This window comes from Lissotriton vulgaris, chromosome 5 (assembly GCF_964263255.1).
Source record: "Lissotriton vulgaris chromosome 5, aLisVul1.2, whole genome shotgun sequence".
Taxonomy (NCBI): Eukaryota; Metazoa; Chordata; class Amphibia; order Caudata; family Salamandridae; genus Lissotriton; species Lissotriton vulgaris.
The window spans coordinates 1,890,125,082-1,890,140,528 of record NC_141693.1 but is presented as its reverse complement, the minus strand read 5'-3'; the positions used below and the strand labels follow the sequence as shown (position 1 = coordinate 1,890,140,528).

The window sequence follows — 15,447 nt, the reverse complement described above, 5'->3', positions numbered from 1 at the left end:
AGACATACTTTTGAAGTAAGAAGTAAATATTCTTCAAATCACCAGAACGAATGTCATCTTATTAAATCTGAGCCACTTGAATTATGTGATAGGAGAGCACCAAACTATGCAGCAGGGTTGACTAAATTATACAGCAAGTAAGGCAAATTATTCTGCATAATACAGCACAGTTTTTGGTAGTTTATTAATTATTTTGTTATTTTCACACATAATAATACTGTCTGGGCAAATATTTCACCTCATTAGTATCAGTTTAACAGCTGAATACTGAATTAAGCGCATTAAAGGTGACTAGTTAATCATTGTGAAGGGCCTTCGACTGCAAGGGAACAGGTTGCTACCGTTTTAGTAACTTTTGATCCGTTTGAGCTACAACATTTTTTTGTTAAAATCTTCAGATTATGCAGCAGATGATGGATGATGTAGCAAATGCAGTAAATCCATTTTTATACTAAAAAAAGCCACAGCATCACATAATTTCAGTGGCCTTTATTAGATCTTGTAACGTTAATACATATTAGAAAACAAACAGAGAGAAAGGGTATTTTTATATATCTATGTATAATGGCAATACTCCTGGAACCCTTGGCTAATCATAAACAAACAAATGGAGGAGTACCCCCTGGTTGTGCTTTAATCTCTTCAGAGAAAAAAAAGAAAAGAGGTGCACTGGAATGTCTAAAAGGACAGATTCATCCTTTGTTTAGAAGACCCCTCACTCACCAACCTGGTTGGTGACATGCTTCATCATCGGGGTCCCACCCGGACAGCCGAGTGCCATCCAGGTTTGCTGCGACACCTGACTACAGTGAAGCGGGTTTCGTTTTTTCAGTTTTATATGTGATTTTTAAAAAACAAGTGATGTGGTGATATTTAAAAATTGTCCAATGAACTACTCACTACCATAAATTTTATTCTGGAGTGTATGGGCAATGATAAAATTGTTTTTAATTCAGCTGGACACCAATGCCTAATTAGGAAGGACTCAGGTGTACAGGAAAAGAGTGATGACATTTTAAAATCTGGTCTACATGTTTCAAGCGCTGCTGTTAATATAGGGTTTTCGTCAGGACCAATGAATGTAGTCCGGGTGGTGTACACACGCTAAGGTGCACCCTGCCCATGGCTATGTGAAAAGCACAACCTAAAAAAAATTAGTAGGTGGCTGTTACATCTTTCTCAAATCCTGGAAAAAAGTACCTGTGGAAAGAAAAAAGACAGAAAAACCACAGAAGACAAACACATATTTTACATTTGCTGAAAGAACTGTGCAATAAAATGCACCTCGAATTTGTACCCATAAGTGCCCGTAATAGCTAATGGGTGTTTTAGGTGAGAAGAAACCATCATGCATGTATAGTGGTGTGATGAGCACCATTGCACAATTTCACAGGGCCCGTGAATGAGTAATTATTATATTTACAACCCACATTGATGCGGTCAGTCTGTGCACACATAACCCACGTACTAAACTGATCGTGAGTTTATGGTGGGTGCCGATTATTCAGAGAGAAACGTGTTCCCTGAGATTTTTTTAAAACATACATTCCCGCATTTTTCGTTTCTCGTGGGTGTCTGAAAGCCCTCGCCGGGCATGATTTAAAAAGTCGCCAAAAAGGACTATACCATCAAACTGTACAACACACGGTAAAAAGACCAAAACGCAATCATACAATAAGAAAGTATACACATCCGCTTACTTGAAGCTCTGTATTAGTATGCCTCATGAACAATGAGGGTTTGCATTGACTTGATCCCAATTTAGGCAAGGGCAATGGATTTAATCCCCCCTTTTCTCGCTTTCTACTCTGACTGCAAGATCGTGTGCACAGACTGACTGCATCAATGTGGGTTGTAAATATAATAATTACTCATTCACGGGCTCTGTGAAATTGCGCAATGGTGCTCATCACACCTCTATACATGCATGATGGTTTCTTCTCACCTAAAACACCCATTAGCTATTACGGGCACTTATGGGTACAAATTCGAGGTGCATTTTATTGCACAGTTCTTTCAACAAATGTAAAATATGTGTTTGTCTTCTGTGGTTTGTCTGTCTTTTTTCTTTCCACAGGTACTTTTTTCCAGGATTTGAGAAAGAAGTAACAGCCACCTACTGAATTTTTTAGGTGGTGCTTTTCACGTAGCCAAGGGCAGGGTGCACCTCAGCGTGTGTACACCACCCGGACTACAATTTATTGGTCCTGACGAAAACCCTATATTAACAGCAGCGGTTGAAACATGTAGACCAAATTTAAAATTATCACTCTTTTCCTGTACACCGGAGTCCTTCCTAATTAGGCATTGGTGTCCAACTGAATTAAAAACAATTTTATCATTGCCCATACACTCCAGAATAAAATTTATAGTAGCGAGTAGTTCATTGGACAATTTTTAAATATCACCACATCACATATAAAACTGAAAGAACGAAACCCGCTCCACTAGTCAGGTGTCGCAGCAAATCTGGATGGCACTCGGCTGTCCGGGTGGGACCCCGATGATGAAGCATGTCACCAACCAGGTTGGTGAGTGAGGGGTCTTCTAAACAAAGGATGAATCTGTCCTTTTAGACATTTCAGTGCACCTCTTTTCTTCTCTGAAGATTTTAACGTTATTACATAGTCATTTTTAATCACCAGAGCAAAGTCTCTGCACTTAAGAAGCAGAATTGTGTTTGGTTTTTCTCCCTCATCTGCTGCCTGCAGCGCACATAAACTGTACTCTGGCCGCTGCATGCTCTCCTACCTCATAGCTTCTGAGGTGAGGTAGCCATCCGCCCTGAGCCAGTGTGCACGTGATAGCACTGCTGCACAGTGACAGGAAATTACACTATGCGGAGCTTCTTTACCTGTAGACAGTGGATACCATTACAGCTCCTTTACCTGATGACACTAACTGACCTATATATCCCTTTTATCTGCTGTTACAGACATCCCCTGCTGCTCTCTCCCGTCACCGGCAGGATCCGCACTGGCCCCGCATTCTTTCCTCCCTCGTGGAGTCCTGGACAGAAGTAGGGCCGCAGGGTGCGGGGGAAGGAGGCCCCCGAGAAGGTGAAGAGCAGAGACCGGTCATCCACATTGTACACCGAGAGCCTGCGAGCCTCATAGTCCAGGAAGAGACCCACAGCCCTGGGGGGCACACGGTGGGGCATGAGGGTAGAGGGGGAGGTGAGAGCTTCATATTTACCATCTCTGAGCCTCACTAGCCAGAATCCATACTCGGGTGCACATATCAGGTTGTCTTTTCTGCTCACCGCCTCGTCACACACCCCCAGGTCCCAGCTCGTCTTGTCCCCCACCTCCACCTCCCAGTAATGCCTCCCGGAGCTCAGCCTCTCTCTCCCCAGGACAATGGAGTATTTAGTGAATCTCTGGGGCGTGTCGGGCCGACCCTGTGCTCTGTCTCCGTGCCTCACGCTCCTTCCGTCCTCAGACAGGATGAGCCTGGGACTCGCAGTGTCCGGATCCAGGGTTGCTAGAGCGCGCAGTTTTCCCCAGGTCACCCGGGATACCAATTCTCTAACACGCACTGGGCCCTTGGCGTGAAGAACACATTAATTTCGTTTGGGTGAAACTGGGTGAGGATTTCTCCTCCTGCACGCTGCTAGGAGTAATCAAGTTTGGATTTACCTCTGCTTACCATGCACCCGACTTACCACAGGCGCAATTCTTTGACGGACCTGGAGCTGTTAAGGAAAAGTAGACAGGCCTAACATCCAATACACCTTAAAATCCACAATATACTTTCCACAGTTTTTTGTAAAATGACCACAGACACCTGATTAAGTTCTAGTTTTTATATAAGAATTCAAAGTGAAGAAGCCAAAATAATAAGCGATACACAGAGTAATATATCAAACATCAAAATCAATACCAAAAGATAACTTTGCACAAACAATATGACCATTTAGAATATATGGGAAACTACAGGGAGAAGTTTAGCACATACTATTCACTGCAACTTTACACTAGAACATAGGATGGGAATGGGACCTAGAACATGTACTTAACCTAAGTATTGAACTATTCTTGCTACTTTCACTGCAATCCACTAAAGGAAAGGGAAAAACGGGAACATGCTATGGATTATTAAATCAATGAATTTCTAAAGGAAAGGGGAGAGAAGGAACCAACTAAAATTCAGGCACATATAAGTTCAATGGCAATAAGGCAATAACATAGGTAAGAATGCTTTAATAGATCAGGGAGAGAGAGAGAAAGAAAGAGATAAAAAGATACGCAAACCCACAATCTATATTTACCTAATTCAGACTGAAGACCAACCCTGGCCACGGGTCAGTTGGGAAGACGGGGGCAGGGACCCTCAGAAAAGGAATGCCAGACTGTGAGCAGGTACAGCTCACGGAGAATAAGGACAGGATACCCCTCAGGTTCGGATCAAGGACTGGGCCTCCCAGGGTACGACCAACACCCACAGCTTCGGACAGCAACGCCTGCGTTACCCCCTCCTGCAAGTAATCCGCCAGAAACCCCGATTGGATTTTCGAATTCCCCAGCAAAGTGCTTCGCCAGCACTTAGGATTTTCCACCCCTTGGGAGTTTGTGGAAAGTATGGACAAAGTGCTCCGCAGCACTTTCAGAATGAGCACCTATTGAGATCGTAGGGTCAGTGACAGGTCTGCTACTCGGACAAGTCGGACAATTTTCCTAAGCTAAACTAGGGTAATTATACAATTTTGGGGACCCTCAGACCACCCCCTAATGTTGCAAGTGACAGTTTCCCATATTGTGATTGGTCAGGAGAGGTGGTGTGGTCTTTACCACCTCCTAGAATTCAGTTTCACATGATAAATATGCAATTTTGAATACCCGCCCCTCAGGTTCACGTTCCCATGCATAGAATACAGCAGTACAAGACAGTTTTCAATAGGTAGCAACAGTATTGCGATTTCCAAGGTGAGGCGCCGTATTCCCAGCGTCGTTCCCAAGCGCATTGTGCTTCAGGTGCCAGCTGGCTAGGCTTAGCTTCTGCGCAGATGGAACTTTCTCCGGTCACGTGACAGTGCCCAGCAGAGCTTCAAGTATGGCTCCGCTCATGAATACCCAGCCCACAAAGACGCGGTACATGAAAAGTAAGCGAAAACAAATTAGAATCATACATAAAAATGATCGCACTGTATACCGCGATAAGAGATAACCAACCCTTACTTTTATAATAACTATAGCATTAGGGATTAATGCGAAAGAATAGATAGGCTAAAGCTGCTGCAGTAAGCAGAGAGCGTGGTGAGAGACAAGCGGCCTATTCAGCATCAATGCGCATGAGCACAGAATCCCTCCAGAATGCGAGTGCGTCACATCACATGGGTATGACCGACGCATGCGCAGACTGAATTGCGGCAAAGCAGCCATTTTCAGTGCAAGCTTCGTTAGTACGCGAAAAGACAAACAAGCAAGCATCCTAGGGACACCCGCATATAGGGAAAAACACTTTACAAATGACGAACAATGGTGTTAATATTATTATGCCATTTAGATAAGGGTTTTGCATACGAGCAAGGCGCTATACGTGCGAATCCTTGCTCCATCAATCCCCTCTTTGATGATATTTACTATCATCACTACATGAAGGAAACAGATGCCAACTTTTCTCATTCATTCATATCGTCCATTTCGATTTCAATAAACTTATTGTTTAGTTTTCTTTCAGCTTCCTTATGAGAGTGGTGATTTTTCGCCTTTTTATAAATTGCACTTTTCAGTTCTTCTAATTCTAATTCATCAATGTTTCTTTTCACCCCCCTCGGATTGACTGTATATTTCTTCTTACACTTCTGACATTTGCAGCAGATAAAAATGATCAATACAATCACACCTATTATGACTATTGGCATCAGTATTTTCCACAAAATATTTCTACCTAGATTAGTAAACCAACTACCTATTGAGGAGAGACCTCCAGTCAGTCTCGTCCAGGCACTGTCAACCTCCAATGGTTTGAGTTCCTTTTCCAAATTAGTTATGTTCCTCACATATTGTTTTAATTCGATACTCTTGTCAGGAATGTAGGTGCAACAATGTTGCGCTTTCAGCATTCTACAGACTCCGCCCTCTTTTGCTAATAGGGTGTCAAGGGCAAGACGGTTTTGTAAAACCATTGATCTGATCGCAACCATTTCAGTATTGACCAGCAGGAAACCAGCAGCAGTGTCCGTTGATAACCGGTCCACTACTGTAGACAATTTGCAGATTCTATGGGTGTTCAGAACTACCCCCATTCCAGGTATCAGTGCACTAAAAATATCACCTACAATTTCGCCTACACTTTCGCGTCTACTACGCACTAAGCCATTAGTTTCATCATCGCTTCCAGCTGCATTGTTCACATGGTATATTTTCGGGAAAACAATGCCAAAGTAGCAGCTCCCATACCAGTGATCCGGCAATTTGAAATAAGCCTTGTTCCCACATATATAATATATTCCGGGAAACACAGGTTCTGACCCATTTTTGAAACCCCAACCTCCAATTACCTTATAATTATGTTCACACTCGCTGGAACCGATGAATACATTGTTATAGTACTCTGTCTTTTCCCTATGGATACAAAGTTTCCCCTTTCTTTCAAAATCCAGCAACAAGGCAGGACTGGCTTCGCCTTCTGAGGTGTTATTCATGTGCTCAGCCCACTTAGGGATTCTATCCTTCTCGTCATTTGCCTTCTTCTGAAACTTTTCTCTCCTTCTGTCTGCCATCTTTATAAACATCTTTTCCTGCTCTTGCAGTGAACAGGTCAGATTGTCTTCCCTTGCTTGATCTAAGTCTATGTTACCTATAGTCAGGAAATATTCTCCCATATAGCGGGTCACGTCACTTGTAGTATGTACACGGTTCAAATGTCCTCTAACAGGAAGTTCAGAAAATACTACGTCATCATTTGAATAATAGTACTGCAAGGTGCTTCTATAGAACAAGCTAGCCAGTATACTACAGGATATTCCATAGGTCAAAGGTAGGTGGTGGTATGTCACGCCTTCAGCCACTGAAGTTGGCAGCTTCATGCAGACATAACAGTCCTCTATTTCCATAGCTTCTACATAATGCACTAACAAGTTAGCAAAAACATTTAAGTGCGTCCTGTTCTTCATTTTGTGAAAATGTAGTCCATCCTCATCTGGTGCTTCTAAATCAGGTCGTGTGTGTGTCAGTCCTACTCTTTTGTCGCGTCTCTCTAGTCTTCGTGGTGTTTCTGCAGTCGGTACAACCCCTACATCTACTGCTTCGGGTTCAGTAGGGGACAAGTTAGGATTCTTACTTATCATAAAAGGTAGAAAAACTGTTAGTCCTATCCACATTACTATTAGCATAGCTACACTACACAAGCATATCTTACAACAGGTTTTGAGACACCCACAGCGGGATCTCCCAGAGACACTCGGATCAGACATATTTAGCTTACAGGTGGCTTTTGCTACCCCTCTTCGTTTCTCTGCACCAAAGGCTCACTTCGGCTCTCTTAAGGAGGGTCTTCGTCCGAACTCCGATCAGCAATGGACTCGTGGTCACTGTTGCCACTGTGGTGAGGCTCGTCAATTTCTTCCAACACAAAGTACGTCCACTCAGGGCTCCGATACAGTCGGTTCTGTTTCTTTATTCTGTCGCTCTTTCTCAGCGATTTGCCTTGGGCTGCACTCCTTTCACTTAAAGCCCTTTTTCGGTCTTTATCGTTTTCTTCGACTGTCTTTAGTCTGAGCCTTAGTCTCTTGACGTATCGAGGTGTATTTCTTCCTCCGTGCCTCCCAGTGGTTGAGGAGACTTCTCCTTCTCCGTGCACTCTTTTCACTTTTTGTTGTGGCACTTCTGTTGTCCTGCCTGTCTGACTAGTTCCAGGTCTTTCGTCTATTTCTTCTGCCTGGTCGCTAATCTGTTCCTGCTCAGATTCAAATCGCACTTTCTTCTTACTTTTTTTTACTGTTGTTTCCGTTGTCTGAGCACTTTGATCTAGTTCTATCTGTTCCTGTTCATGCTCTTCGACCTCTTCTCTTTCTTCTGCATGAACGTCAGCCCTAATTTCTAACTGTCCCTCTCCCTTCTCGGGAGTTTCAGGAGGAGTGTCGATGTCCTGATCTGACCCTACTTGGCCTACTTCCTGATCAGGTGGGTTATGGCTTTCGTTGACCTGACCTGCTTCTTCTATTTCTGACTCACCTGGACTATCCCACTCACTGTCTAAGTAAGAATATTTCCGGGTTCGTATTGGATCATGAACCGGTTCGTCGGCGGGATACCATTCAACGTCTTGACTTGTGCTCGGCAGTTCGATGTCAGCTAGCTCCGGACTCTCTTCCTCGGAGGTCTCTTCAGCTGTGCTGCCTTCAGCTCCAGTCGCGTTTTCTCCAGATACCCGCTTTGTGTGGCTGGCGTGGATCCACTTCGGTACACCAGCGCACTTCACAGCAGTGGTAGTGACGAGGATCACTTGTCGTCGCTTTCCCCACCTTGGCTTCAAGCAGCTGCTCCGGGTGTGTTTCTTTAACACCACCCAGTCTCCTGGCTGCAGGTTGTGTGCTGGAGTCTTTGGCCACTCGTCTTCAGTCTCTCCAATCTGCTGAGAGAGAGAACGCACTTGGTCACCCAACTGCTTGCAGTATTCTAGCACCATATCATCAGAAATGCTTAGCAGTTTGTTTCCGGGTACCCATGCCTGGCGCATCACTCTTCCCATCAACACTTCATGGGGACTCAGGCCAGTCTTTCGATTTGGGATACTTCTCAAACTCATCAGTACCAGGGGTAAAGCTTCTATCCAGTTCATTTTTGTGGAATCACACATTTTTCCCAGTCTGGACTTCAGAGTGCCATTTATTTGTTCCACTACCCCAGAAGCCTCTGGGTGGTAGGCGCAGTGCAATCTTTGCTTCATTTTGAATGCTCTACAGAGTTCCAATAGGACATCGTTGGCAAAATGCCCACCTTGGTCCGTTTCGATTGTCTCTGGGATCCCATACCTAGGTATCAACTCCCTGAGCAATAGTTTGGCTGTGGTGATAGCGTCATTTTTCTTAGCTGGATATGCTTCCACCCACCTGGAGAATAGACAAACTATGACTAAAACATATCTGTATCCGTTGCATCTGGGCATGGTTATGAAGTCTGCCTGTATTCTTACGAAGGGACCTACTGCCTTTCCAATAGTACTCTGTTTCACTACAGTCTTCTTTCCTGCATTGAATTGCTGACACACTAGGCACCTCTGGCAAAACCTGTCCGCCTGGTCCCTGAACCCTGAATTGCAGAACACTTGTTCAAACACCCGACACATCGCATCTCTTCCCATATGTGTTGGCTCATGTATCATTCTGACCATGGGGTCAATCAAGCTATCAGGCAGTACAGGCACCCCATCCGGATTTACCACCACACCATCTTCTCGCAACTCGCATCCCTTTGCGGCCCACCTGCCTTTTTCTTGCCTGTCTGTGGCTTGTTGTATCTCTCTTAATTCTTCCCACGTTGACACATTATCAAACAACATAAGTTGGCAGCTGGTTCCATCCCACCGGGCAATTTGTAGGGACATCTGGTGTCGGGCACAAAACTGTGCAATTTTGTCAGCGTACCTATTACCGGCAGTCACGTCGTCATTTCCAGACCTGTGAGCCGCACACTTGACCACAGCCAATTCTTTGGGCAATTGGATAGCTTCCAGTAAGTTATGCACTACTTTCCCATTTCGGATAGGTGTGCCAGAGGAAGTCATGAATTCTCTTTGCAACCATAATTGGCCGAAGTCATGAACAACCCCGAAACAGTACTGACTGTCGGTGTAAACAGTAATTCTTTTGTTTTTTCCCCTCTTGCATGCTCGAGTTAACGCTATAAGCTCCGCCACTTGTGCAGATTTCACCTCGCGCATGTAAGATGCCTCGATGACTCCTGTCAGAGTAACCACAGCATAGGCAGCACTCAGACTCCCACTCTCATGTCTCAAACACGAGCCATCCACAAACATTGTTTTATCCCCGTCCCGTAGTGCTATTTCACGAATGTCAGGACGGGGCTTGGTGCTATATTCAGTCAGATCAATGCAATTATGTTCCCCACCCTCATCCGATTCTGCATCCAGAGGGACAGGTAACAGTGTCGCAGGATTTAGGACATTGCACCGGGAGATAGTTATATTTTCAGCACCAATCAAAATTCTCTCATACTTAGTCAGCCGACTAGGTGTGAGGTACTGGGTCCTAGTTCTAGTCAGTAGGATGACAACAGAGTGAGGAACATAGACAGTGACGGGATGTCCCATGACAATGCTCTCGCTCTGTTCCAGACTGACGCAAGTAGCAGCAACGGCTTTTAAGCAGCCAGGCAGTCCAGCCGCCACTGGATCTAGGGTGGCCGAAAAGTAGGCGACTGGCCTTCTGACTGATCCGTGCTCCTGGGTTAGGACTGAAAGAGCACAATTTTCTCTAGTGTCACAGAACAGTTCGAATGGTCTATTGTACTCAGGCATACCCAATGCAGGTGCGGTACACAGACAGTTTCTCAGAGTTACCCAAGCATTCATACTTTCACTGTCCCAATGGACGGGGTCCTCCACTCCTTTCTTTGTCATATTTATCAGGGGTCGGGCTAGAGCCGCAAATCCTGCAATCCATTGCCTGCAGTAACCCACAACTCCCAAGAACATTCTCACTTCTTTCTGAGTTTTGGGCAGTTCCATTGCTCTAATTATTTTGATTCTTTCAGTAGTTACTTTCCTGATTCCTTTTTCTATCTGGTGCCCCAGATACTTCACTGAGTTTTTACAAAACTGCAATTTGTCAGGCGACACTTTATGTCCTCCCTTTCCTAGGTGATTCAGCAAGGCAATTGTGTCAGTGACACAGTCAGACTGGGTTTTAGATGCCACTAACAGGTCATCTATGTACTGCACCAAAACAGACTCTCTTGGCAGCACTAGGGATTCAAGGCACTTTTTCAGTATCTGGTTGAAAATCGATGGACTTTCAGTGTACCCCTGGGGGACACGATTCCAGACATAGATATGGCTGTCGAATTCAAAACTGAAAAGGAATTTGCTTTCAGGGTGCAATGGGATGGAAAAGAATGCGTGGCACAGATCAATGACAGTGAACCATTCTGCATTCCAGGGAATCTGGTAGAGAATGACTGCAGGGTTGGGTACAATAGGACAGCAAGGCACAACAATTTGGTTTACCTTGCGCAAATCTTGCACCACCCGGTACTTCCCACTAGGCTTTTTGATCCCAATGATAGGCGAATTACAGGGGCTGCTCAACACTTCTTCTATTATTTCTGCTTCTAGCAGCCTCGTTATTTCAGTCGCTACTCCTGCCTTCACTTCTGCACTCATCTTGTACTGTCTTGTTTTGGGGTATACAGCATTTGTTTTTATTGCTATTTTAACCGGGTCCACATTTGCCATCAGGCCTACATCTTTTCCCGTGAAATCCCACACTTCAGGTACTACTCTTAGCTGGAGTTCCTGAGGTAAATCCTCAATTGTCAAAGGCTTGATATCAGCATCTTGTCTGACCAACATTAGTTTGTACAGGCCATCTTCATCGGGGGTCTGAATTTCAACGCCATTTGGTGTGCAGTAAATGGTACAACGCATCTTGCACAACAAATCACGTCCCAGTAGGTTTACAGGACTGGAATCACAGACCACAAATCTGTGCATTTCCTTGAAATTTCCTATGGAAATCTCCATTGGTTCAGTTACAGGGGTACTTATTATCTGATTTGATACGCCCACTACTTGGATCGCTTCTCCCGAGAGGGGTAGGTTAGGAACATCCACTGTTCTTACAGTAGATCTGGTAGCACCAGTGTCCAACAGAAAGGTGACATCTCTGCCTTCAACCTTTCCTTCAATGTATGGTCCAGTCTGGTCTACCGGTAAGGAGGCGCCAAGTACGCACTCCTCATCCTCCCCTCTCAGGCCCCGTCAATCTTGATCTTCACAAAGGAAGGTATCACTTAGCAGGTACTGTGGAATGACCGCATTTCTTTCACTCTCAACCTCCCATACTTCCGCCCTCTCATTCTGCTGACCCTGACTCTTAAAATTCTGTCTAGGAGCGCGAGGTACTGGAGGTAATTTTACCTGTTGCTGGGTTTTCCTTGTCCCCTCTTTCGGCACCTGTGGATTTAAACCATTTACAGGGGCATTACCAGCCTGTAGGTGTGGACACTCGTCTCTCCAATGCCCCATCTGGCCGCACCCATGGCACGGAAACTTTTTCATGGCCTCCTCACGACTCATTTTAGGTCTGGGCTTTCCTCCCCCCCCAGAATTGGTATTCTGAACATTATTATCCGAAGTCATTTTACTTAACTGTTTTTCTTGCTGTTCAGCTAATTTCACCTGTGCCCACATCACTTTCTCCTTGAGGGCTTTCTTTTTATTTTCGATTTCATCTTCGCAGTATTTTGCATATTTCAGGACATCATCTATGGGCTTTCCCTGCCAACTGATTTTGTTATCTCGAATCCACTGTGATATTTCAGGCCTTAATCCTAGCACAAATCTGTAACTGAAATGGGTCATGTCTTTCATGTCCACATTATCAATACCACTGTAAGTTTTGAATACCTGTAGTAACCTTTCGTAAAATGAATGCACTGTCTCATCACGTTCTTGGGTGGTTCTATCTATTCGGGTCCAATCTGTCTCTTTGGCTGGCACCTTTTTCTTAAGATACTGTATGACCTGGTCATATTTCCTCATCACATCCGGTGAAGGGGCTCCCGTTCTCTCATCTCTGGGGTATTCATCATTAGGCCAATCAATTTCTATCTTACACTCCGTCCATAGATCCACAGGGACCACAATATCGAAAAACCCATCCAGGTCTTTCAATAGGCATTTCTGAACCTTTATGAACCGCTCTACCTGTCGGTACCAGTCAACTGGTTTCTCACGTAATTTCGGGAAGTCATTTGTAAATAACACAATGTCTTGTCTGGACCAAGGGACATGGACATACTTTCCTCCCGGGACCTCCCTCATGGGACACAACTTTTCTGTTGGGGTTACTTCCTTTAATACAAATTCTGAGGTTACTGACCCAGCCCTGCTGCCTTCCTTTTTCTTTGCCCACCTTGTTCTCCACTTCCCCACTTCGCCCCATTTCTGCAGGAGTTTTAATAATTCCTTTACTTGGATCTGTTTCCCCATCACATTCAGGCTTTCTAGGTCTTTGTCTGTGAAATCTACTCTGTAAGGTTTCTGAAGAACTTTGGAGCGACTAACATCAACTCCCATTTCTGTAGCGGCATCCATTATCTTTTCGTGGAGCACCCTAGCACTCCGGGTAAGATTTTTACTGATGAATAGTAACTCTTCTTCATTATACGAGCTCAGGCGCTCAACTCCCACGTTCCCAGCCATCATTTCTTCTATTTCTATTCTTAATTTATATATTTCCAATGTTTTAGGTTGAGAAGTGGTCTCTTTCTCTATCTCCTTTGTCCACCGGTCTAATTCTTCAGGGGAAACTAAAGAGGCGTTCCTTATTCCAGATGCACTTTCAATCACCACTTCCTTTTGTCTGGGCTGACTCCTTGTCCCTATTACACTGGCCCTCGACTCCCTTATGGGCAAATCCATTAAACTTCCAGATTCACACTCACTTTCCTGATCCTCATCTATGAATACTTCTTTCCTCGGGGTCTGGCAGCTAGGAGTAGGCAGTATTGGGGTGATGACAGGAGGAAGGGGACTAATCAAGTCATTTTTATACATTGGGATAGCAGGACCAATAGTTACCGGAATGGTCAAGGCCTCAGGATGGGGATGCATCTGTGCAATGGTTCTGGCTAAATCCTCTCGTTGTTTACAGAGGACTTCTCTCTCTTTTTCCTGCAACCCCCTTTCAGCAGTATTGCCATGTAATACCTGGGGTACTAAGGAGGGATAAATACTCGGGGCAGTCGGGGTAACCAATCGAGGGGGACTTTCCCCGAATGGCTGATAATTCGGGACTGTGGACTTGGGTCTGCAAAACTCATCCCTTCCACTAGGTTTACTGCTTGTAGCTATCCTGTCTGTATCACTTTCCCTCCTACTCCGGGGGTAAGTGGTAACAGAGCTTTGAGAATGCATCGAATCTGATTCTGCTACATAGGGAGGTGGATCCTTCATTAACAAGTCTTCCAGGTGTTCATCTTCTACATCCCCCACAGGTGCTAGGTGATGGGTTTTTGCTTTACATTTTCCTTTCTTCTCCTCTATTACTCCCATCATGGGAAACAGTCCTTCCGTTAACATAGACTGCCTCCACTGTTTCATTTTCTGCTCTTTGGTCGGCGTGGGAAGTCTGGGATACCACTTACTCACTCCTTTATCCATTCGGGGTTTATCTCGCTCTGCAGCCTCAATTTCCCATTCCTCCAAAGCTTCGTACTGGGTCAACCTAGGTCTAGGGTGTAATTCATTCATGCGGGTCCTTAAGTTGAACAGGATCCGACCATTAAATGTACCTTCAACAGGGAATGCCAGGACTCCGTCATCTATAGTATATTTTGCCCAATTTTCTAGCCAGACACAAGTATGATACCCTTTATCAAACAACATAAAAGAGGCAGGGGTATTTGGCGGGGGAATGAGTACACCTTCTCTCGTTCTAATGGGCTTGTCAGTTTTGAAAAAATTCTTTACTTTATCCGAAAATGACAATTTTCTCTTTATTCCATACATCATGTGCGGTCTACCTCGTCTAAGCTGATCCTTATAAAATCCTAGGTATTTGGGATGAGGTATAAAATCTGGATACCACATATAATCTTCGGGATTCTCTTTGAACTCGGCTTGATCAATTTTGTTTACTTTTGTACTTCCAATGCTAGCGCGACTTTTATTTCGCGCCACCCAATCAGGTCAGAGAATACAACTACAGTCAACCAATGGGTGCGCGGCCTTTTCGCAAGACAGAGTCTCCTGCTTCGGCGCTCACCCCTCCTTCTCAAATTCAGCTTCACTACACGCCCGCTGTCCTGACCAATACCAGCGCGGCACGGAGTGACGTCAGAGCAGCTCTCCGACTGACTCCCGCCTTCACAAGGTAACGGAAACTTTTTACTCTCTCTAAAGTGCGAGTGCAAGTTTTAGTTAATAACACGCAACGTTTGCCACTATGTCTGAGTGTTCTAAAAAAAGAAAAGACTTTTCTTTCGCTACTAGTAAACCACTTCTGTCTACTTTTCATTCACTCTGGATAGACTTCTTTGCCTGTCCCTTCACACTAGTAACATAGAACCCGTTATTCTTCTAGCTCATCCACCTTAGTCGGGGATATGTACTGAGCCAGGATTTCACCAGCGAACTATTTTACTTACCAGACAAGCCTCGGAGACCCTACTACTCCTTCCGTATGCGACCCTTACTAGGTGATATCGCAATGAAAGTTTTATAACGGACTCGTAGCTATCATTCACTCCAGAACAAAGG

The 15,447-nt window shown here is 44.7% G+C and overlaps 1 protein-coding gene across 1 annotated transcript in view; it reads right to left on the bottom strand.

The window, feature by feature from the left end:
* Positions 1 to 2,698: 2,698 nt before the first annotated feature.
* LOC147717635 (E3 ubiquitin-protein ligase TRIM39-like) overlaps positions 2,699 to 15,447 on the bottom strand; it is a 333,005-nt gene continuing 320,256 nt past the window's right edge. The window contains exon 8 of the mRNA XM_086924432.1: positions 2,699 to 3,483. Coding sequence (XP_086780558.1) covers positions 2,930 to 3,483 — 554 coding nt within the window. The 3' untranslated portion in view covers positions 2,699 to 2,929. The remainder of the gene's footprint in view (positions 3,484 to 15,447) is intronic.